The sequence below is a fragment of the Geotrypetes seraphini genome, chromosome 2, assembly GCF_902459505.1.
Source record: "Geotrypetes seraphini chromosome 2, aGeoSer1.1, whole genome shotgun sequence".
Lineage (NCBI taxonomy): Eukaryota > Metazoa > Chordata > Amphibia > Gymnophiona > Dermophiidae > Geotrypetes > Geotrypetes seraphini.
The window spans coordinates 183,283,242-183,305,440 of NC_047085.1; the positions used below are offsets into that span (position 1 = coordinate 183,283,242).

Here is a 22,199-nt window from a genome sequence, read left to right on the forward strand (position 1 = left end):
CCAAAAGGTCATTAGCTTTCTTTTACCGAAATTAGGGAATAAAGTTAAAATAATGGAACAGTGCCAACCAAGTAAAAAGAATTGTTTGAAAAAACCAGACTATACTTGCTTGTTAAAGCAGGTGTAACTTTTCTTTACTGAAATGTTTCCCCCTCCCCTAGGTTTACAGCTTTATATTATACTAGTCTTTAAGCCTGTTACATTAACGGGTGCTAGATATATGTCTGTCTGTCTTTCTTTCTTTCTGTCTCTCTCTCCTGCTGTCTTTCTTTCTGTCTGTCTCTCTCCCTGCCCCTGTGTCTTTCTTCTTTTCTTTCTGTCTCCCTCCCTCCCACTATATGTCTTTCTTTCTATCTGTCTCTCTCCCTGTCCCATATGCAGCAGCATTTCTCTCCCCCCTCCACTTCTCTGTGCAGTAGCCACAGCAGCATTCCCTATCCCTCCATTTCCCTGTGCAGCATCATTTCCCCCCACCCCACTTCCCTGTACAAAAGCTGCAGCAGCATTCCCTCCCCTTCCATTTCCCTCCCCCCACACCACTTCCCTGTGCAGCAACAGCAGCAGTATTTCCCTTCCCCTCCACATCCCTGTGCAGCAGTTGCAGCAGTGTTTTCCCCCTACCCCTCTTTCCCTTCCCACGGTCTTGCATGCTCCCTTAGTCTCTTGCCGCCCGCCCTTCCTGCGTTCACGACAAACCTGCCGACTCCAGCAGTGTCCGCAGCACTCTACACACGCTGCTTCAGGGCCTTCTACTGTCCTGATTTACTCTGACACATCCCTGATGACATCATAACTAGAGACATGACAGAGGAAATCAGGGCAGTAGAAGGCCCCGAAGCAGCGTGTGTAGAGTGCTGTGGATATTGCTGGAGTCGGCAGTTTTATTGGGACCGCGGGAAGTGAAGGGAGGTGGGGGTGGCAAGGGACTAAGGGAGCCGACCAGACCGCAGGAAGGGAGGGTCGGATGGGAGGGTCAATGGAGGTTTGGGTGAGTCAAAGAGGTGGGGGGGGTCGCCGACAACGAACTGACTTACTGGGAGTGAGGGGGAAATCATTAGAGACGCGGCAGACATCCATGCTTGCGATGACATCACACATGCATGTGACATCATCGAGTTGACGTCCCTGAATTACTGGGTGCCCTCCAGCTGTAGCCCCGAGATTAGTGTGCCAGCAGCTTAAAAAGTCTGTGACACTCTGGTCTAGACAGTGGTGTGAAATGAGGGTATGAAAACTAGGACCAAGTAGCTGATTTAAAGATGCCCCTAATGGAAACAGATTTCAAAAGCACTACAGTAGCAATGGCTCTGATCTTAAGAGGCTCGACTGCAATGGATATGAAGATACCAAACTGATCATAAGCAAAGAGAATACAGGACACTATCCAACTAGCTAGTACTGTAAATCCTTTGCTACCAAGTCTATTGGAGTCAAATAACAAAAGAACATCACACAATCTACACAGCTTTTCAGGATAGTAAGATCTCACTTACTATCCAGATTATGGATGGGCTTTTTACACTTGTATCTATTAGGGTTAGGAAAGAAGACAGGCAATGTTATGTCCTTATTAAGGATAGGAATGACTTCTTTTGGCAGAAACTTAATAAGAATGCATAGAACCACCATATTATGATAAAACGGAATATAAGACTCGTACGTGACTATAGTTTGAGGTTCACCAGTTCTAATAGCTGGAGCAACTGCCACTAGAAAAAGTATTTATGTTAGGTTCTCCAGCAATGATGATTTCAATCAACTCCAACAGCGGTTTCATGTGACAAGAAGGAATGATGCTCAGATCCATAAATCTGAATACAGCGAGAGACTCTAAGAAGTCAGAATTCCATCTATCAGTACTTGATGAAGTTACGTCCAGGAGGGGTGGGGGGGGGGGAAAGAGAAGGGAAGCCGGCACATACACCTTAGAGCTCCGAAGCATGAGTTCGCTACGGGCTAAGGCAGGAGACTGGTCAACGACGGATGAAAGCTTACAACTTGCTTTGGCCCTTCCTCACTGCCGGGTCCTGCCTACTTTCTGTTTCCGCGAAGGCAGGACCCGGCAACGAGGAAGGCCCGAAGCAAGGAAGTTGTAAGCTTCCCTCCGTCGCTGCCTGGCTGGCCTGGAACTTCCTCTCCGACATCAGAATTGACGTCGGAGGTGAAGTCTTGTGAGTCCGGCGCTTGTATGTGCCTGGCCTGGCTCAGGGAAGCAGCAGGGATAAATCATCATGGTGGCTTGGGGGGTAGGGAAAGAATCGGGGAAGTGGAGAAATTGGCACGATGGCTTAGGGGGGCAGGGTGAGAGAAAGAAAGAAAGGCAGAAATAAAGAAGGGGGGCAGGGTGAGAGAGAAAGAAAGACAGGCAGGGGGGAGAAAGAAAGAGAGACAGAAAGAAAAGGGGAGGGGCAGAAAGAAAGAAATATTGGATTTACAGTCAGAAGAAGGAAGTGAAACCAGAGACTCATGAAATCACCAGACAAAAAGATAGGAAAAATGATTTTATTTTAATTTAGTTATCAAAATGTGTCCGTTTTGAGAATTTATATCTGCCGTCTATATTTTGCACTATGGCCCACTTTTACTAAACCGTGAAAGTGTTTTTTAGGGCAGGAAGCCTATGAGTGTCGAGAGCAGTGCGGGGGCATTCAGCGCAGCTCCCTGTACTAAAAACCGCTATTGCGGTTTAGTAAAAGGGGAGGGGGTATATTTGTCTATTTTTGTATAGTTGTTACTGAGGTGACATTGCATATTTTAAAGTCATCTGCCTTGACCTCTGAAAAAAAAAAACCCAAATACAAATGATAATTAACATTTTCTCTGCGTACAGTGTGCTTTGTGTTTTTAAAATTTTATTGTTGGTAGATCATTTTGACTTGGTCATTTTAAAAAGTAGCTCGCAAGCTAAAAAAGTGTGGGCACTCCGGCTGTACTGTCTTGAAGAAAGATTTGGCCTCTGAAAGCTAATTGAAAAATTGATTAGTCCAAAAAATTGTATTTTCTTATTTCTCATTATTTGTTTGTTAATTTGTAAAGTGGTGATTGTTATGTAGAAGTTTATTTCAAATTTACATCTACTGTCTTTATATTTTGCACAGTATTAGAGGATGTGTCACTGTTTCTGTGGTGTTGCATTGTATGCAGAGTCTGATTTCTTGGTTCAGTTTAACTTTTGTCTACATAGCTCTATTTTTAGTTTATGATTATTCCATATTGGGCGAGGGTGTATCTGTCTGTGTGTATGAAAAGGACATGGTTTTCTGTTAGCATCGACTGTGCAGGATCTGGCTTGTTTAGTTTTACAATGCGCGTGTTGGTGTTCTAGTGCTCACTTCAGTGTTTAAGATGCTGCCTTTTCCTAGGTGCACCCTTGTTGTGTGACTCATGGATTATTACTAAAAATATCTTTTTTATAGAGAGGAGGGGGATGTTAAAAAATGATCAGCACTGGCTGTCATATATACTAGGTACGCCACTGGATTTAATGACCCTATTCTAACTTTACTGTTGATGTAGGTGTTGTCCCACCCCCTACTCCCAAACACACTATAAAGAATTAAATTAAAGTTGTATTAACATCAAGCAGCTTTCAAATGACATTATAAGCAAATAAAAATAAAATATTTTTAGTACATTGCTAATTATTACCTGCTTCTTTACCTAAACTGGTTTGCCCTAGCTCTCAGTTTGCACTACACTTCCCCCTCCGTATTCGCGAATTCCGTATCTGCTTATTCGCAGTTTTAAACCAAAAAATGCATTTTTATTTTCAGGCTATTTTTAAGCCCTGTAAACGCCCCCTTAAGCCTTACCTGGTAGTCTAGCAGATTTTGGGGGCAGGAACGATCTTCCCACGCTCCTGCTCCGTGCAGATTGCTCACAGGAAATGGCTTGAGAGACTATGGGAGCTCAAGGCAGCCATTTCCTGTGAGCGATCTGCACGGGGCAGGAGCGTGGGAAGATCGCTCCTGCCTGAAAACCCATTAGACCACCAGGTAAGGCTTAAGGGGGAGCTTTCAGGACTTAAAATAGCTGGGGGAAGCGGGGGTTAGGGACAGAACCGGTCCGAATATTATTCACAGTTTTTTAATATTCGCAGGCCAACTCTGCCCCTAACCCCTGCGAATACGGAGGGGGAAGTGCACAGCAAAAAAGTAGCAGATAAAAATCAATCACACAGGTCTCCTTCAAGGCTCAGTAACACCTCTCCATAAATTATGTGGAAGAGGTCTGGAAGTGGGGATCGCATCTATTTCATCCTCAGTGAGACCTCAGGAAGGAACCTAGTAATCAAAACATTATTAGAGGTACTGTAGAGCCATTTCTTGTATGACTGGATGAGCTATATCTATCTCTTTTTTTTTTTAGTTGTTTAAATTCATGCAGAAATAAATGGCTAGATTGAACCTGACTTAATTAACGCATTTCCCCTTTATAAACCTCTATACATTTGAAAGAGGGTAAATATCTAATTATTCCCTTCTAGAATTGGATACTTCTTAAATTTAGTAAAAATATTCTGGCACAAGTGTCAAACCTTAAAAAAGGAAGTCATATTGAGCAATGGAAAATAATAATAATTAACTAATAAAAATAGTACACATTTAGGGCTCTTTTTACTAAGCTGCGATAGCATTTTTAGCGTGCGCTTAGCGTGTGCAGAATTACCGTACGCGCTAGACACTAACGCCAGCATTGAGCTGGCGTTAGTTTTCTGCGTAGTACGGGGGTTTGCGCACGTTAAAAACGCTAGCGCACCTTAGTAAAAGAGGGGGTTAATTTTCCCCACCACCAAATTTCCCCATCCTGCCCCACCCGGCTACTTTCTCATGCCACCTGGCTGGAAAAAATTTCTGGGGGGATCACTATACTGGGATGTAATCTGACAGATGCCTGGGGTCCTAGATGTTAGAAATGCCACAGCTATTGGACCATGATATTTTGTGGATACCAAAAAGGATCTTGACCTTTCACAAATCAGCAGATAGAAAACACTTTCATTTGAAAGTATGTTCATCTTGCTGCCACAAAAATATCTGGAATTGCAAATGAGAGTCCCAAAGAGAAACTAGGCACTGATCAACCTCGATGCCATGAGAGCCAGGGATTTGAGGTTAGAATACTAGAAAATATCCAGGCCATGCATTAAGGTTGGAAAGATTTTGAACCTGCATGGAGAAAGAACTGAGAGATTATTTTAGAAGAGGCCAATACACTGTTTTAAGAATTATTGTACTGGCTTTGGCTATTATGATAGATAAGCACAGAGGCCAAATCCAATCTACAGCTAGAGCAACATGTACAAGATAGTCAAAGATATATGGAATACTAAAGAGGTAGTTTTGTATTCTGACTGCTGACAAACAAGTTTATTTGAGGAGTACACTAGTTGAAAAATGTTTTGTAGAATTTGAGAACCCAAGTGACCATGCACTTGCTCCTAATTTGCTGGCGCATTTGTCGAGACTACAACGGGAACTCACAGCAGCCATTTTGATGACAGCTTTGCACGGGGCAGGAGCATAGGACGATTGATCCTGCCCCAAGTCACCGCTAGACCACCAGGTAAGGTCCAGGGAGGCGGGGATGGGTCAGAGCCGGCCCAAAAACTTATTCACGATTTTTCCCTATTCGCAGGCCGGCTCTGCCCTAACCCCTGCAAATACGGAGGGAGAGCTGTACTGATTATCCAGAATTATCATCATCTCTCATTCCCATAGAAAAAAAAATGTGCTGAACCTTATGGACAAGACAGGGTTGGGTTGAAGAAATAATTGATAATCCTCAGATAGTTCATTCCCAGGATGCTCTTGCAGTAGACCTTGACAAATTAATTAAACACTTGCTGCAAAAATAAAGGGGATGTTCTAGTAAAAGTAAGGAAACTGAAAAGGTAAACTCATCTTTCATGACAACCTGACCTGGCGTTGAGGTTAGCGTTTGTGTCATTAAAGAATATACTTTTCTTTGATAAGAAAAATGTAAACTAAAAACACCAACCCCCCCTCCCCCTCCCCTTCCCCCCCACACACATACAACATTGGAAAACAATTAGAGAAAACGAAATTAGAAAATTGGAAGAGCAAAGAAAACAAAAGTGAGATAACTGAGGGGACTTGAGCACGAGACATGCATCTTCAGAACTTTTTCTTTTAGTTCTGAGCTCTGGGAAATCTGCTCTGTCCTGGTGCTATTGAGTGATCTAACCCAGTGTTTCTCATCTCAGTCTTGGAGTACCCCCTTGCCAGTCAGGTTTTCAGGATATCCACAATGAATATGCATGAAAGAAATTTGCATATAATGGAGGCTGTGTAAGCAAATCATGTTTATGAATATTCATTGTGGATATCCTGAAAACCTGACTGGCAAAGGGGTACTCCAGGACTGAGTTGAGAAACATTGATCTAACCCACTTGTGTGTATAATTAAAACCTACTTTCCAATGGAGAAAATAATATTGCTGTAATAAAGCAGCTTCTTTAGAGAAATAATCTGTTTGTGACACTTGACAACAGGAGAGACCTACCCTGAGTTACACTGCTAACAGGTTTACCGTACTGAGATGTCACAAAAATAAAGAAAACATACCGATAAGTCATCTCCACGAAGAACATTCCCTGAGAGGTCAAGATGGGTAAGAGTGTTTGCAATCAGCTGATTGGCATTCAGTGACTGGGAAAGGCTATTCACTCCTGCAACAAAATACTTAAATTGTGAAGTATCATTTTGTGGAAAAATCCTGAAAATCTAAAGTTTAAGACCAATTTTATAGTACTGTGCCAACAAAGAAGTATATTTGTGTGTTAATGAAAGGGTTCAGCCTGCTCAGATGTTTAAAGGTTTTTAGTTTTTTTTTATTTATATTCAAAGCAGTGAATTTTTGACTATAGATATTTTATAAACTGTGCATCATAGAATCTGCTTTTGCAATCTTTTTATAAAATAGATACTGGAGACCTCATAACCACTTCTTTAGTCTTTTAATATGAAATAAACTATTACTGAATCATTCCAGATAAGAAAAACCTTTTATCATAGAACTAAATTCTAGAACTTTATTTTAAAATTTCTAACAGTGATTACTTTGGCAACCTTCCCTTTCAAATCCTATGCCAAGCCCTGATCCTCAAAAAGTTATATAGATATTGCCAATTTAAATGCTGATACTGTCAGTCAAAGCATATGCAAAAACAACACTATCCTTCTAAATGCTTCTAATATCCCTTCACAAGATCTTCAGATGTGCCTTCATGAGCTGCGTATTGTGGTCCACAAATTTTCCACACACAAATCCTCATATGCATATTTTTGTATAATTTCTTGAAATAACTTTAAACTGTTTCTTTCAATGGTCAAATATTCAATATGATTTAAACCACTTATTTTATTTGTTATTTGTTGAAATAGAGCAGCAATTGGGATGGCAGTGAGTGAAATGTTGGGGGGGGGAGCTACTTTGAAAAAGCCGAAGGGCAAAACATGTTGGAAAAGACATGTCCCTACCCGACACTGTGAAAAAGAACAAATAAGTGGTTTAAATCATTTTGAATATTTGAACATTGAAAGAAACAGTTTAAAGTTATTACAAGAAATTATATAAAATTATAAAAAAAAACATTAGATCAAAAGAGGAATTATGGGTGTAAAATTTGTGGAGCACAATACACAGCTCATAAAGGCACATCTGAAGATCTTGCGAAGGGGTATTAAAAGCATTTGGAAGGCTACTGTTGTTTTAGCATAAGCCCTAATCCTCAGCATGACTACTGTACCGTATTTTCACATAGATAACGTGCACCCATGTAAAACGCGCACACGGGTATAGCGCGCAAAAAACACATATTTATGTACATAAATTTTTATATACCGCGCACACCCGTATATCGCGCATGCTGCCCGACTCTCCTTTCGCCCGCCCCGACTCTCCTCTGGAGACCCCGACTCTGTTTTCGCCCGCCCCGACTCTCCTTTCCTCCTTGAAGTCCTGTCCCTACCCTGAAAGCCTGATGCCCCCCCCCCCGATTCACCCCCCCCACAGGACCGCTCGCACCCCCACCCCGAAGGACCGCTCGCACACACCCGCACCCCCACCCTGAAGGACCGCTCGCACCCCCACCCCGAAGGAGCGCTCGCACCCCCACCCGAAGAACCGCTCGCACCCCCACAGCCTCACCCCCCCTCCCCCATGGAGAAGCTGTCTACCTTGTTTCCGGATGCCAGCGAGCCCAGCTGTTTCCTCTGCCAGCGGTCCCGCCCCTTCTCTGAGCCCTGCTGCGCTGCTTTTTCTTCCGGCGGTCCCGCCCTTTCTCTGACATCATCTGACATTTTTCCAAACAACCTGATGGGTTTATTTTATAGCCTCTTCACCCCCTTTGCCCTCTCCTACCCACACTTGTCCTGTGGTATAAACAAAATAAACAAACAAAAAATACTTTTCCTCTCTCTGTTAAATCCTAGCTCACGTTCGCGATCTAACACCAGCTCTGGAAAGATATACATTTCAAATCTGACATATTCTAATCACAAAACAGAAAATAAAATTATTTTTCCTGCCTTTTGTTGTCTGGTCATATTTCTAATCATGTTGGACCCATGTTGGTCTGGTTATCTTCTGATCAGGCTCTCCTTCTTTCTCCGTACTAACCATCCATCTTCCATCTCTGTCCTCCCCTTCTGTTTCCCTTTCCTTTCCCGGAGGTCTGGCATCTTTCCTTTTGTTCATCTCCATCCCCCCGCAGCTGCAGCAATGGACTCCACCATCCATAGATCCACCATCTCTCCTTTTCTCAACTACCCTTTCATCTAGCATCTCTCTTCTGTGTCCCTGTCCCTATTCTCTTCTCCAGGACTGTCCCCCTTGTGTCCCTGTTCCTATGCTCCCTCCATGCCCAGCATCTTATCTCTCCCCATATCCAGCTTCTTCTTTCTCTCATCCTTACCTCCTGTATCCCCTTCACCAGGCACAGGCTTTCTCCTACTATCTCTCCTAGCATCCTGCACCCTGCCCACCTACTTTGGAGCAGTATCTGTCCCTCATGTACCCTTCCCCTTGTGGTCTTGCATTTCTCTCTCCCTCTCTCCATTAGTCCAGCACATCTCCTCTGCTTTCCTCCCCCTTTTTGGTTTGGTCTCTCTCTCTTCCTTTCCCTTCATCCCAGGTCTGGCATCTCCCCTCTCTTACTCCTTCCTCTTCCTCCTTCTGCACAAGCCTGCCTCCCCTCCGCAAATTAAATTGAATTGATTCACCTGATTCTAATCGGTGAATTGATTTGAATCGTGAATCGGGCAGCACTACTACTACTCTCCGTGCCTCATCCCCCCCAAACGACTGTAACTGCTCCTTGCACAGATATTTACCTACTTGAGTTTCATATTAATTACCGTGATTGTATCTGACATAGACCTTGTCTTGTTCCTAGACTGTTTGCATTTGTAGCCTCACCTCCTATGTATGGGTCTTTATATAAATTTTTTAACCACATCAAACTTCACGATGTATCGCAGTATATAAATAAAATTTTATGTTATGTTATGATTATTCTTTTCCCTCTATATTTGCGGTGACAGGGGATTTACAGACCCACAAATACAGAAAAACCGCAAATAACTTTTTCATGTTATTCGCGGTTTTCTGTTAAAACCCCTCGAGAATATAATAAAACCACGAACAACATAACAGTTATTCGCCTCCTCCCCCCGCCTGCCAGATCTCTCCTTAACCCTGGCCCCGTCTACTTAGCAGGGGAGACAGAAAAGCACACCGCCAACTCTCGTTGTGTCGCTCCAACCCCATCAAGCCGCCGCTCTTACCTCCAAGGGTCCTGGTGGAGATGAGCCCCATCTACAGAGCAGGGTAGAGAGAGAAGCACACCGCCAACTCCTATCACATCGCTCCAACCCCTCCCACCCCACCAAGCCACCGCTCTTACCTCCGAGGGTCCCAGTGGAGATGAGCTGTGGTCCAACCCCTCCCCCCCAGGCGCTGCCTCTAAAACCAAGTATGCAAGGTTATTCCCTGCCCTCTTTGCACCCCATTACTTGCACTTACACGCACAGAAAAAAAAATAGGTGTTAGTGGCAGTTCTATAAATTGGCCATGGATGATGTAATTTGGGGGGAGGAGCCAGAATGCTAAAAATCGTGAAGTCGCAAATGCTGAAAACGCAAATACGGAGGGAGAGGTGTACTCCTAATTCAAATGGGAAATTTCTTTATCTTCAGATCCTACAAGAGTCCCAACCTGAAAGAAAAGCTAACTTGCTAGTCATATGCACAGAAAGACTAATACCACCTGCTTATCCTAGCTGAAATCATATTTATGCATCTTTTCTGACCCCACACACAACTTTCTTTTAGTCACCCAGCTTATTTTCCAACTTGTGTTACTCTATCTTATTTTTCTATAAATGTTTTACTATATATGCCATATGCTAGTATATAGTATGCTGCTTACAATGTACTGCTATTTTCAAATATTTTTACTCCTGTAAAAGTCTATTGCTTATGTTTTACTTATTCTTGCTCGACACTGACGAGTGAATTTCTTTAAAAAGGTGGTAAATAAATCCTACTAAAATAAAACAGCAAAATACATCAATAAGGTGAAATGTACAAAAGCTTGAGAGCTCTCCTCCTAATGTTACATAAGCTGGTATCTATCCTTTTACCTTTTTCTTCCACAGAAACATAGCATGCCTGGAGGATTCAATACCAAAACTCTCTACAAAGGCTACAAATTCTGTGGATACCTTGTACTCGTAAGACTGCAATGTCATTTTCAAAAGATAAATACTGAATTATTCTGCAAACTATCCACACACTTTTGCACCTGCATTGAAGCAAGCGTAAAAGGCGGCTCCAGATATGACACAGGAGTCCAAGTTAGAATTACCAGCCATCCAGCCATATACTCTTTTTAGAAGACTGTCTGGGTGCCCAGGTGGATTTTCAAAGTCTGCTGGTTTGTCCAGATTTCTCAAGCTCGGAGCCCCATCTGGAAGGCTTCCGAGCATGCACAGATGCGACATGACATGCAACATCATCGTCATCGTGTCGCATCCACACATGTTCAGAGGCCCTCTCCAGATAAGGACCTGAACTTGTGAAAGGAGATGAGGGGGTAGGGCTAGGGGCAGAATGGGGTGAGGCTAAAGGTGGAACGAGGATGGACTGGGGCGGGGCCACGTGTCCTCTTTTCGTGGAGAAGAAATCTGGTAACCCTAGACCAAGTGTGCTATCCTGACACACTCCATCACTTTGATTATAAAATTTCCCTCAAGTGTTATGGAAGAAATAAAGTATTTTCACAAAAAGAAAGGAAATAAAAAAAAAAAAAAATCACGCATGAGTATATGCATCTAGAAAGAAGGCACACAGCGCCTATTTTTTTCCATATATAACCTAGATATTCCTGGGGGCACAGTATGCACAGAGTTGTGATCAAATTTCAGGTTTATTATTTATTTTATATACTGCCTATCATTATGTCTAGGTGGTTTACAATATATTTAAAAGAAGTATACATGTTAAAAGAAGGAATTAAAAAAACATCAATTCAAGGAACATAAAAAAACAATGAAGGGGGGAGGGGGAAAATACAATTTCCAAAATAATTAACAAAAAAAGGCCAGACAAATGGGGAGTAAAACAAATGGTGTGTGCTGATGATATTTAGATCCGCTTACGACAGTATATGACGTGTGTACTTTACAAAAAAAAAATCACAAAATATATGCATTTGCCTCACAGTAGGTGTAAATTTGGGCAAAGTCATTTGTGTGGGAGCCTTTATTTTATAACTAGTATTTTAGCCCGTTACATTAACGGGTGCTAGAACATATGTCTGTCTGTCTTTATTTCTGTCTCTCTCTCTCCCGCTGTTTTTCTTTCTGTCTGTCTCTCTCCTTGACCCCCTTTGTTTGTCTGTCTTTCTGTGTCTCTACCTGCTCCTGTGTCTTTCTTCTTTTCTTTCTGTCTCCCTTCCCCCCACTGTCTGTCTTTCTTTCTATCTGTCTCTCTCCCTGCCTCCTATGCAGCAGCATTTCTCTCCCAGCACTTTCCTGTGCAGCAGCATTCCCTCCCCCTCCATTTCCCTGTGCAGTAGCATTTCCCCCACCCTACTTCCCTGTGCAGCAGCAGCAGCATTTCGATCCCCCCCCACTTCCCTGTGCAGCAGCCACAGCAGCAGCATTCCCTCCCCCTCCATTTCCCTTCCCCCACACCACTTCCCTGTGCAGCAGCAGCGTTTCCCCTACCCCTCTTTCCCTTCCCGCGGTCTGGCCGGCTCCCTTAGTCCCTTACCCCCCTTCCCTTCCCGCGGTCCCAACAAACCTGCCGATTTCAGCAGCATCTGCAGCACTCTACACGCGCTGCTTCAGGGCCTTCTACTGCCCTGATTTACTCTGGCATGTCCCTGATGACATCATCAGAGACGTGGCAGAGCAAATCAGGGCAGTAGAAGGTCCCGAAGCAGCGTATGTAGAGTGCTATGGACGCTGCTGGAGTCGGCAGGTTTGGAGTCGGGACTGTGGGAAGGGAAGGGGGGGGGCAGCAAAGGACTAAGTGATCCGGTCAGATGTCGGGAAGGGATGGGAGGGTCAGACTGTGAAGAAATTACTTACGGAGTGAGTGAGGAGCCGGCAAAGCGGCTGGAGTCTTTTTTTGTCAGCGCTTCTCTTCCCGGGCCGCTATTTAGTTCAGCTGCCAGGGCTGTTTGGATCCACGATTCACTTTGGGTTCTGCTGCCGTGAGTGTGGGGTCGTTTAAAGCGCGCATACGCACTCTTGCCGGCCACGGACATACGAATCAGGGAATACGCGGTAAAAGTGTGCATGCCGCTTAGCATTTTATTATAGTAGATAACGTGCTGTCATCTATGCTTCCTTTATAAACCAACAAACTCTGTTAATCAACAAATGCCAACACCAGACCATAAGAAAATGAAAAAGGTCGGAGTAAAATAAATTCACTCGTATCCAATATTACTTTTTTCTCATAAGCCCTTCTATTGACAAATATTTGTAAGTAATTTAACTTTGAATACATAAAGTAGCACATTTGCATTTATCTTTACCTCGCTGATAATTCAAAATATATGGCTTCTTGCAAAATTCAGGAGACTGGAACACCCTGTTCAAGTGGCTGCATCAGGGATCATAAAGTTACCGATATCCACTGGAGAGTGACTGATGTGATACATTAGGGGTGGACAGAAAGAGACCGAGAACATGGCAAATTATAAAGTACAGTGACACCTAACAGTCTCAGTGATGAACTGAATAGGGTATTAATATGAGCTGATGGCTTGTACTTGCCATGCGTTCGCTGATTGCGAGATTAAAGAGACACTATCATCTTTGCTCAGTAGCATGAAATAGAAAGTGTCATGAATTACTAAAAAAATTGTTTACATGGAACAGTACATTATTTTACAGGAGCTGACTCCCTGAGGTAGCTACACAAAACATAATGCTATGTCAGATGACAGTCACCTGAATTTTGACAGAAGATTTTTTGAATTGACAGCAACAGTCATGAGTTAAGATAAATTTCAGAGTTTAATGTCTCACAAATATTTGTCAAAAGGCCTATGAGGAAGCAGTGATACTCCATATGAATTATTTTATTTTTTTTATTCTAGTCCAGGAGTGTCCAACCTGCGGTCCAAGGGCCACATGCAGCCCTGTGAAGTATTTTGTGCGGCCCCAGTCGAGGGCGATGCAGTATTTTCCTCTGCTGTCCCCGGGTGTTTACCGTCTTGCCGGCTCCCTCCTCTGTCTTGCTGCAGCGTTTGCGCAGCCCCAGAAACATTTTTTTCAGCCAATGCGGCCCAATGGTTGTCATCTATGTTAACAGTAACATTTTGTTGGTACATATATTTTAGGCTACTTTCCCTGAGTGAAGAAGCTATTCTACCACATATATCAGGGGTGTCCAATGTCGGTCCTCGAGGGCCGCAATCCAGTCGGGTTTTCAGGATTTCCCCAATGAATATGCATGAGATCTATGTGCATGCACTGCTTTCAATGCATATTCATTGGGGAAATCCTGAAAACCCGACTGGATTGCGGCCCTCGAGGACCGACATTGGACACCCCTGACATATATGAAGGTCCTTTATAAAACAGGCAAAAAATAAGCACATTTTAGGAAATCCTTAAATAGGTACCCTGTTTAAAATTGTACCTATAATGTTCTCTTCAGAGTCATAGAATAGCTAGCTAATTTTTTAAGATTTACAGGGCAATTTTTTAGACAAACTATGGTGCTTGCAGAGCCATGAAGGCACTTTGGGTCTGTTTTACAAAGCTGCGTTAGTGGCTGCCGCGCGGCAACAGCCCCGAAGCCCTTTAAATCTCTATGGGCTTCGGGGCTGTTACCGCGACTTTGTAAAACAGGCCCTTTATCTGCATGACAGAAAACACCAAGGGCTCCTTTTACTAAGATGCGCTAGCAGTTTTAGCGTGCGCTAAACGCGCGCTACAATGCCACATGCGCTAGACGCTGACACCTCCATAGAGCTTGCGTTAGTATTTTTTGTTTGCACGCACAAATCTTCAGCACGCGCTAAAAATGCTAGCGCACCTTAGTAAAAGGAGCCCTAAGAGAGAAGGTCCAATGTTTCTTTTACAAAATCCGCTAAGTGAGACACACTGGGTAAAATGTACCTGCTCAAAATACCTGCAAGTTACTCTCTGCCCCAACTCTACCTCTTTATGGACACAGTTAAAAAGTAACTAGCTTTTGCCGATGATCTCCTCTTGGTCTTGACGCGGCCGGTGGCTTCGCTGAAAGCTATGCTGGGGGTGATAGACGAATTCGCCTTTTATTCGGGTTTTCAACTGAATCGCCATAAATCGCTCATTCTCCCGTTAGATGATACCTTGCCACGTGCATGGGTGGGAGCTTTTCCCTTCCTTTTGGGTGGATGAAGCCATTAAATATTTGGAAGTCTGGATCCCGAAGGACTTATTGTGTATGTATAACTTAAATATATGGACGCGCCTCCAGTTCATGGAGCATAAATTGCAGCTATGGCGAGCATACCCATTGTCCCTGTTGGGGAAAATTGCTCTATTTAATATGCTCTTATTCCCTTACTGGCTATATTTATTACATAAGTTACCACTCTCTTTCTCGGCGAGCACGTACCGGATTTTCGTGCGACAGCTGAATAATTTCTTGTGTTCCAAGTAGTGGCTTTGCCTAAAGACAAAGGGGGCTTGGACCTATTGAACTTGAAACTCTACATTGTGGCTTGTCAGATGCATCATCTCAATGATTGGTTTAGAGATAAGAACATAAGAACATAAGCAATGCCTCTCCTGGGTCAGACCTGAGGTCCATCATGCCCAGAAGTCCGCTCACGCGGCGGCCCAACAGGTCCAGGACCTGTGCAGTAATCCTCTATTTATACCCTTCTATCCCCTTTTCCAGCAGGAAATTGTCCAATCCTTTCTTAAACCCCAGTACTGTACTCTGCCCTATTACGCCCTCTGGAAGCGCATTCCAGTTGTCCACCACTCGTTGGGTAAAGAAGAACTTCCTAGCATTCGTTTTGAATCTGTCCCCTTTCAACTTTTCCGAGTGCCCTCTTGTTCTTTTATTTTTAGAAAGTTTGAAGAATCTGTCCCTTTCTACTCTCTCTATGCCCTTCATGATCTTATAAGTCTCTATCATATCCCCTCTAAGTCTCCTCTTCTCCAGGGAAAAGAGACCCAGTTTCTCCAATCTCTCAGCGTATGAAAGGTTTTCCATCCCTTTTATCAGACGTGTCGCTCTCCTCTGAACCCTCTCGAGTAACGCCATATCCTTCTTAAGGTACGGCGACCAATATTGGACGCAGTATTCCAGATGCGGGCGCACCATCGCCCGATACAACGGCAGAATAACTTCTTTTGTCCTGGTTGTAATACCCTTCTTGATTATACCTAGCATTCTATTTGCTTTCTTAGCGGCCGCTGCGCACTGTGCCGTCGGCTTCATTGTCATGTCCACCATTACCCCCAAGTCCCTTTCTTGGGTACTCTCATTCAATAACATCCCTCCCATCGTATAGTTGTACCTTGGGTTTCTGCTTCCAACATGCAATACTTTACATTTCTCAACGTTGAACTTCATCTGCCATCTCGCCGCCCATTCCCCCAGTTTGTTCAAGTCCCTTTGCAATTCTTCGCATTCCTCTTTAGTTCCAGCTCCACTAAATATTTTTGTATCGTCCGCAAATTTTATTATCTCACACTTCGTCCCTGTTTCTAGATCATTTATGAATATATTAAATAGCAGCGGCCCGAGCACCGAGCCCTGCGGAACACCACTCGTGACCCTCATCCAGTCCGAGTAGTGGCCCTTCACTCCTACCCTCTGTTTCCTACCTGCCAACCAGTTTCTGATCCACATTTCTCCTTTACAACAGCGGAGATATCGCTGTTGCGTCCTCTACATTTTAGTAGCTTGCTCCATGCCCCACTACAATTTCTTCCCGTCACGGTTCGGACTTTACCTCTTTATTGATTGATTCGCAAGGCTTGGCGCTGGTTTTGTAGCTTGCTGCAGGTACCCTCAGACATGTCCGTTTTGGTCCCGATGTGGGGTGATCCCCTGTTCCTGCCGGGAATGATGTTGGCTATTTTTCTTAGGTGGCTATCTCAAAATCTTTTATATCTTCACCAGGTATTGATGGAAGCTGGCACCTTATGGCCTTTTGCGGATCTTCAAGTTGAATTTCGCCTCTCCCCTTTGGATCAATTTGCATACTGGCAACTTATGCATTATGTTCAGACACTGCCTGCAAGTGCATTGTTAGGGGCGTCATTGGATTCTCTCCGGGAACAGTTATGCACAGACGCGCAGGGCATTATTCCCCTGCACTTCCTGCTGTCGAATACAATCGCTTGGGTCAACAGTGGAAACGGGAATTGGGGATGACCGTCACCGCGGATCATCTTCTCCGTTGCCTTCGTATGGCCTCACAGATGCATTTTTCCGTTGCTCTGTGGAAAATTAATTATAAGATGGTTATGCGGCTGCATGTTTCTCCTAGGTGTGCGCAACAGATAGCTCTTCAACTAGATGCCTGATGCCCTAAATGTCACACTCTGGAAGCCACTCTGGAACATATTTTTTTTGCATGTCCTAGCATCCGTTTCTTCTTGGGGAGGATCTTGGATTACATCTCATTGTTGTGGCGTTCGCGCTGCATAGTCTCCCCGCACCTTTTTTTTTTTTTTTTTTGCATTGTAGCGTGGTATCCCCAGTGCCGAAGGGTCTCCATGGCTTTTTACACAAAGCTGTTCTACTGGGGGAAAAGGTCATACTTGTGCGCTGGCTGGAGGTGTCGCCCCCGACTTTGGAACACTGGAAGGTTGCCATGATTCAGCTTTTGCAGGTGGAGCGTCAGGTGATGTCCAACATGGAGTCTCGCGCAGGGTATTGCCTCCAGGATGTTTGGTCACCCTTCTGAAATTCCCTAACGCCAGCTGCCCGCAGCTATTTACTTAATTTGTGACTCTGTACTTTTGAACTCTTTTCTTCTTGAGTAGAGAATGAGAGATTACTTTGTATGGGCACCACTCTATCTCTTATGGGATTGGGGGGAGGGGGGTGGGAGGGAGGGAATAACTACAAAACATATTGGAAATGAGTTTTCTCTTGTTGTACACTTTTCTGTTTTATTTGTCAATATCCAGTTGGACCTATCGGTTCTGGCTGGGTTTCTTTTCATGCATAATATAGATGATGTTTACAAAAAAAAGTAACTTAGTAACTAAGGCTCCTCCTCCCCCTTGTATCTGGGATACAGAGAGAGCCTAAGGGAATCCCTGATTGGCTCAGATGCCTAAGAACCCAGCCAAGGGGAGGGGTTTGAGGCATATGACCAAATCAGGGTCTTAGGCCCCTCCCCGTGGATCAGATGATGCACCGGGGAAGGGCCTAAGGCCTGCACTGCAGACGGCAGACAAACAGGAGGGACTGAGCACCCCTCCTGCTCCTGACTAAAGGTACCAGGGAGGAGGGGAGCTGAGGGAGGAGGGGGGGGCAATGGAGAGTGGCCTCCGCTGGCAGGAGGGAGTGGACATCCCTCCTGCCATATTTAAATTCAGGGGAGAAGCGTCCATGGCAGGAGGGAGTGGGCATCCCTCCTGCCATTTTTTTTTGGTTCAAGGAGGGACGGGGTGCTTTGTTGTGGGTCGTTGGGGAGGGCTGTCGGGAGATGTTTTTCATTTTCATTGGGCAGATATTTTGCGTGTGTAATACACGCAAAATATCTGTGCCATTGCAAAAAAAAGAAAAAAGAAAAACAAACAAACCCAGCAATCGGATTTTAGGATCGGTAAAACATGATGCTATACAGCCAGGCGATGTAAGTGAATCAATCGCTTGGCTATTTTACATGGGGTTTTACTAAATTGCATGGCCGGATCGGAAAATGGTCGATCAAGGGAAAAAAACACGCGGTGGGCCGTTTTGTGAATCAGGTCGGCTAGCAGCGATCATTGCTAAACCTGTGAAAACAGGTTTAGCGACGATCACTGACTTTAGTGAATCTAACCCCTAGTGTAGGACCAGAAGATGATGCAGAAAGCAGCAGAAGTAAAGGAAGAAGCTCCTGCTGCTGCAAAGAGTAGAACCAGTGATGCAGACTTTTGATGCCCTTGGTATGCTACCAGCACATATTAAGTTCTCAAGAACTCCAGGTGGCAACTCTCTTTGACACAATAAAGTGTTAAAGGTGTGCATCAGCAGTGAATCAAAATCAGATTACCTCCAAAATACCCTGACTTAGGAATGAGGTCCATCCCTTTCACAGCATTGGCAGAACTTGTGGTATAAATTCCACACAAGCACATTAGGGCACAACTTGGATCCTAGTAACGTAAACTTATTGCCCAAGGTAAGACCATTTATGATAGTTACCTTTGGTTACTGAACTGTCTGTTAAAGGTATGATGAACAAGGAAAGTACTTCTATTTCAGCACTGCATATGTCTAGCAGCACTACAGAAATGCTAAGTGGTAATATATTCAACCTGTTCGAGAACTCACATGATTTATTCAGAGAATTCTAAGTGACTTTTCTGTTGTTACCTCTGCATGCTTCAGTGGGCCAACCTATAGCCACTACTCTACCTTCTCAGATGAATACCCTGCTTTGGAAGACCCTATCTGGTATTTTACTTGAGGCCCTTAACTTGAACTTCTGCCACTTTGCAAAACTATCTAATCTCAAGACAGTATCCCGTGAAAAGCAAAACACAAGCTTTAGCAGTTAAAGATTTATCATTTGTTCTATTATCCAAAGTCTACAAATTTGGTCAATAGTATTTCATACTTATATGCTTAAGCTGCAGAAAAAGCTACACAACATCAAACACATGGAAATTATACAAGAACATTACATTCACTATTTTTTCAAAGAGTTCTTTAGAAAGCCCAGCATCCTACCCTGCAGGGATGTAAGCATACAGCCTGAAATCAAGTAGAGATTGAAACAAACTAGAGGAGACTTCTATTTATCTGCCGTGTTCCAATATTTACTTCTTTATTCTATGGCAGCAAGGCTAATCTGAACTTGCCTTAGTTCTGTACAGGGCAGGAAAAATGGAGGACACTTGAAGGCAATGTTTATTTCATTCTCCCTAGGTTTTTGTGGGGTTTTTTTTGACAACCAACATAATTTTAGGTATGGCATTGTAATAGGATTGTGGTGTCCAAGAACATAAACCACAGCAACCCCTCCCCATCTCAGGATAATTACTGCTATCTTATCATGCCATACCATCACTCCCAAACACTTCTCACCTAAAGAACAGGAATCAAATTTATGGGGCTTCCTATATAGTAAAGACCAGACTGCAAAATTGTTTTTGTGCCCTGAAGATGTTGTATTTACCAATCCTATGATATTTGAAATTTGTTCAGATAATAGATAAAAATTAAAATTAAAAAAATGGAACATATATTTCAAAGAAATGTAAAGCTAAGAAACCATTAATGTCCAAGTATGCAGAGGCATAAGGATATGTTAATGCTCAAGTGAAGACTTATGTAATGCACTCTCTGAAGCATCATTTTCTACATTATAATACAATAAACTAGATTATGAAAAAGAGGGGAGGGAGGGAATGGGAGTTGTATACTGCCTTTTGTGGTTATGCATTCAAAGCGGTTTACATATATGCAGGTACTTATTTTGTACCTGGGGCAATGGAGGATTAAGTGACTTGCCCAAGGTCACAAGGAGAAGTGTTGGAATCAATCCCACAACTGCTGAGCCTCAATCTAATAATAATGAAGGAACTGCTGTATAAAAGCAGTTTTACTCAACAATCACTGCAAACAAATAGGGCACACAAACAAATTACCTTTTGGTGATATTGAGGTTTTAGATAGATTTAGATGTTTTAGTCCCTTTGGGAGTTTGGCAAATTGAGCACTGAGGACAGATACACCTGAAAAAGAAATTAGAGGAGGAAAGAAAGGATTTCAAATTTTATAAGTTATAGAAGTACTAAAATTTCATCTCACTATCTAAGATTCAAATGCCTCCTTTTATAAAAGCTGAATTGCAGAACTCTGAGAAAGGAAGATTAGGTCACAGTGGCTAATTAGAAACATCGAATCTTTATTTTTCTGAAACATAATGGCAAAGAAAATTAAACTAATCAAAATTAAGTGTATTATCTTTGCAAAACTAAGTGGTAGAGACAATGCTCTCTGTTTTCACATCCACATGAGAAATGGGGCCAGCACAGACTGAAATAAAATCATGAGCTCTGCAAAACCTGGCTTCTAAAATGAGTTACAAAAAACGTAAAGGGAACAATACAAAGAAATTTTTAACACCTTTTTAAACCCGAATGGTGCTCAGAATCCACAAGTGGATAGGAAAAAGCTTTAACATGGGGAATAAACCCCTAAGGCATTTTCACGGAATCTATCACCTTTCTACCAAAATCGGTGGTGCAATGATAGATTCCGTGAAAATGCCTTAGGGGTTTATTCCCCATGTTAAAGCTTTTTCCTATCCACTTGTGGATTCTGAGCACCATTCGGGTTTAAAAAGGTGTTAAAAATTTCTTTGTATTGTTCCCTTTACGTTTTTTGTGATTATTACCTCTTGGAACAATAATTTGTTTACTCTACACCCAGTTGTTTGTGTCTTCTAAAATGAGTTGCCACCCCACCCTTTCTTTAAAGAAAAAAAAAAAAAAGGCAATGCACTTTTTCTTTTGAAAACAAAAAAAAAACCCTCAGACATACTGTAATGTAATGAATATGATTTAACGTTCAATTAAAAGTAAAATCATGAAGAAAGAGTCCAACTGAGGTACTGGCAACCACAGAGCTTCTGAAATGTTACACCACCATCTAAGTATTGGGCACCCATCATAAATTTAACATAACAACATTTAAGATTCTCACCATACAGCAAAATGCCCCAAGAGAACTCACAAGGGTGAATGGAAAGCACAGATGTGTGAAGAGAACATTAAACTGTGCACACTGTGTTTATGGAGGAAGGACACCACTGCTTTCATTTACAGCAGGGATCTCAAAGTCCCTCCTTGAGGGCCGCAATCCAGTCGGGTTTTCAGGATTTCCCCAATGAATATGCATTGAAAGCAGTGTATGCACATAGATCTCATGCATATTCATTGGGGAAATCCTGAAAACCCAACTGGATTGCGGCCCTCAAGGAGGGACTTTGAGACCCCTGATTTACAGTCAAGCTCTGTTACATGTTTAGGTAGCTTGTTTTGCAGGAGGAAAGCTGAACAGCTTTAAGGGAATTGGCACAGTTAGAGCGGTCATTGGTTCTATGTCTGGTTTAGGCAAGCAATGACCGAACATCTTTCTCTGATTGATAGCCCCTGTGAAATGAGCTGATTCTTTCAGTTAGGTTCACAGGAACAGGTGCTCCCATCACAAAAACCATTATCAAGTTTATTCAAATGTCTGAGTGGTTTACAATAAAAGTAAATAAATAAGCATAAAAATATATATACAGGGAATTCCATAATGATACAAATCAAAAACAAATCCAATAAAGTAAAAAAAAGCAAAACAAGAAATAAGGGAAGAGGGGAAGAAATACAATATACTAATAGAAGAGAATACATGGGAAAATACAAGTGGGTAAAGGAGAAAGACGTTAAAATGATCTGCTCATAATTAATTTGGGGTTAATTTTGGGTTCC

The 22,199-nt window shown here is 43.0% G+C and overlaps 1 protein-coding gene across 6 annotated transcripts in view; it reads right to left on the minus strand.

Moving 5' to 3' along the window:
• The window catches only part of CARMIL1 (capping protein regulator and myosin 1 linker 1), a 476,507-nt gene that overhangs the window by 200,910 nt on the left and 253,398 nt on the right, over positions 1–22,199 (minus strand). For all 6 annotated transcript variants that reach the window (XM_033934492.1, XM_033934489.1, XM_033934488.1 and 3 more), the window contains exons 12-13: positions 20,364–20,450; positions 6,589–6,692 (exon numbers count right to left, since the gene is read on the minus strand). In XM_033934492.1, coding sequence (XP_033790383.1) covers positions 6,589–6,692; positions 20,364–20,450 — 191 coding nt within the window. The remainder of the gene's footprint in view (positions 1–6,588; positions 6,693–20,363; positions 20,451–22,199) is intronic.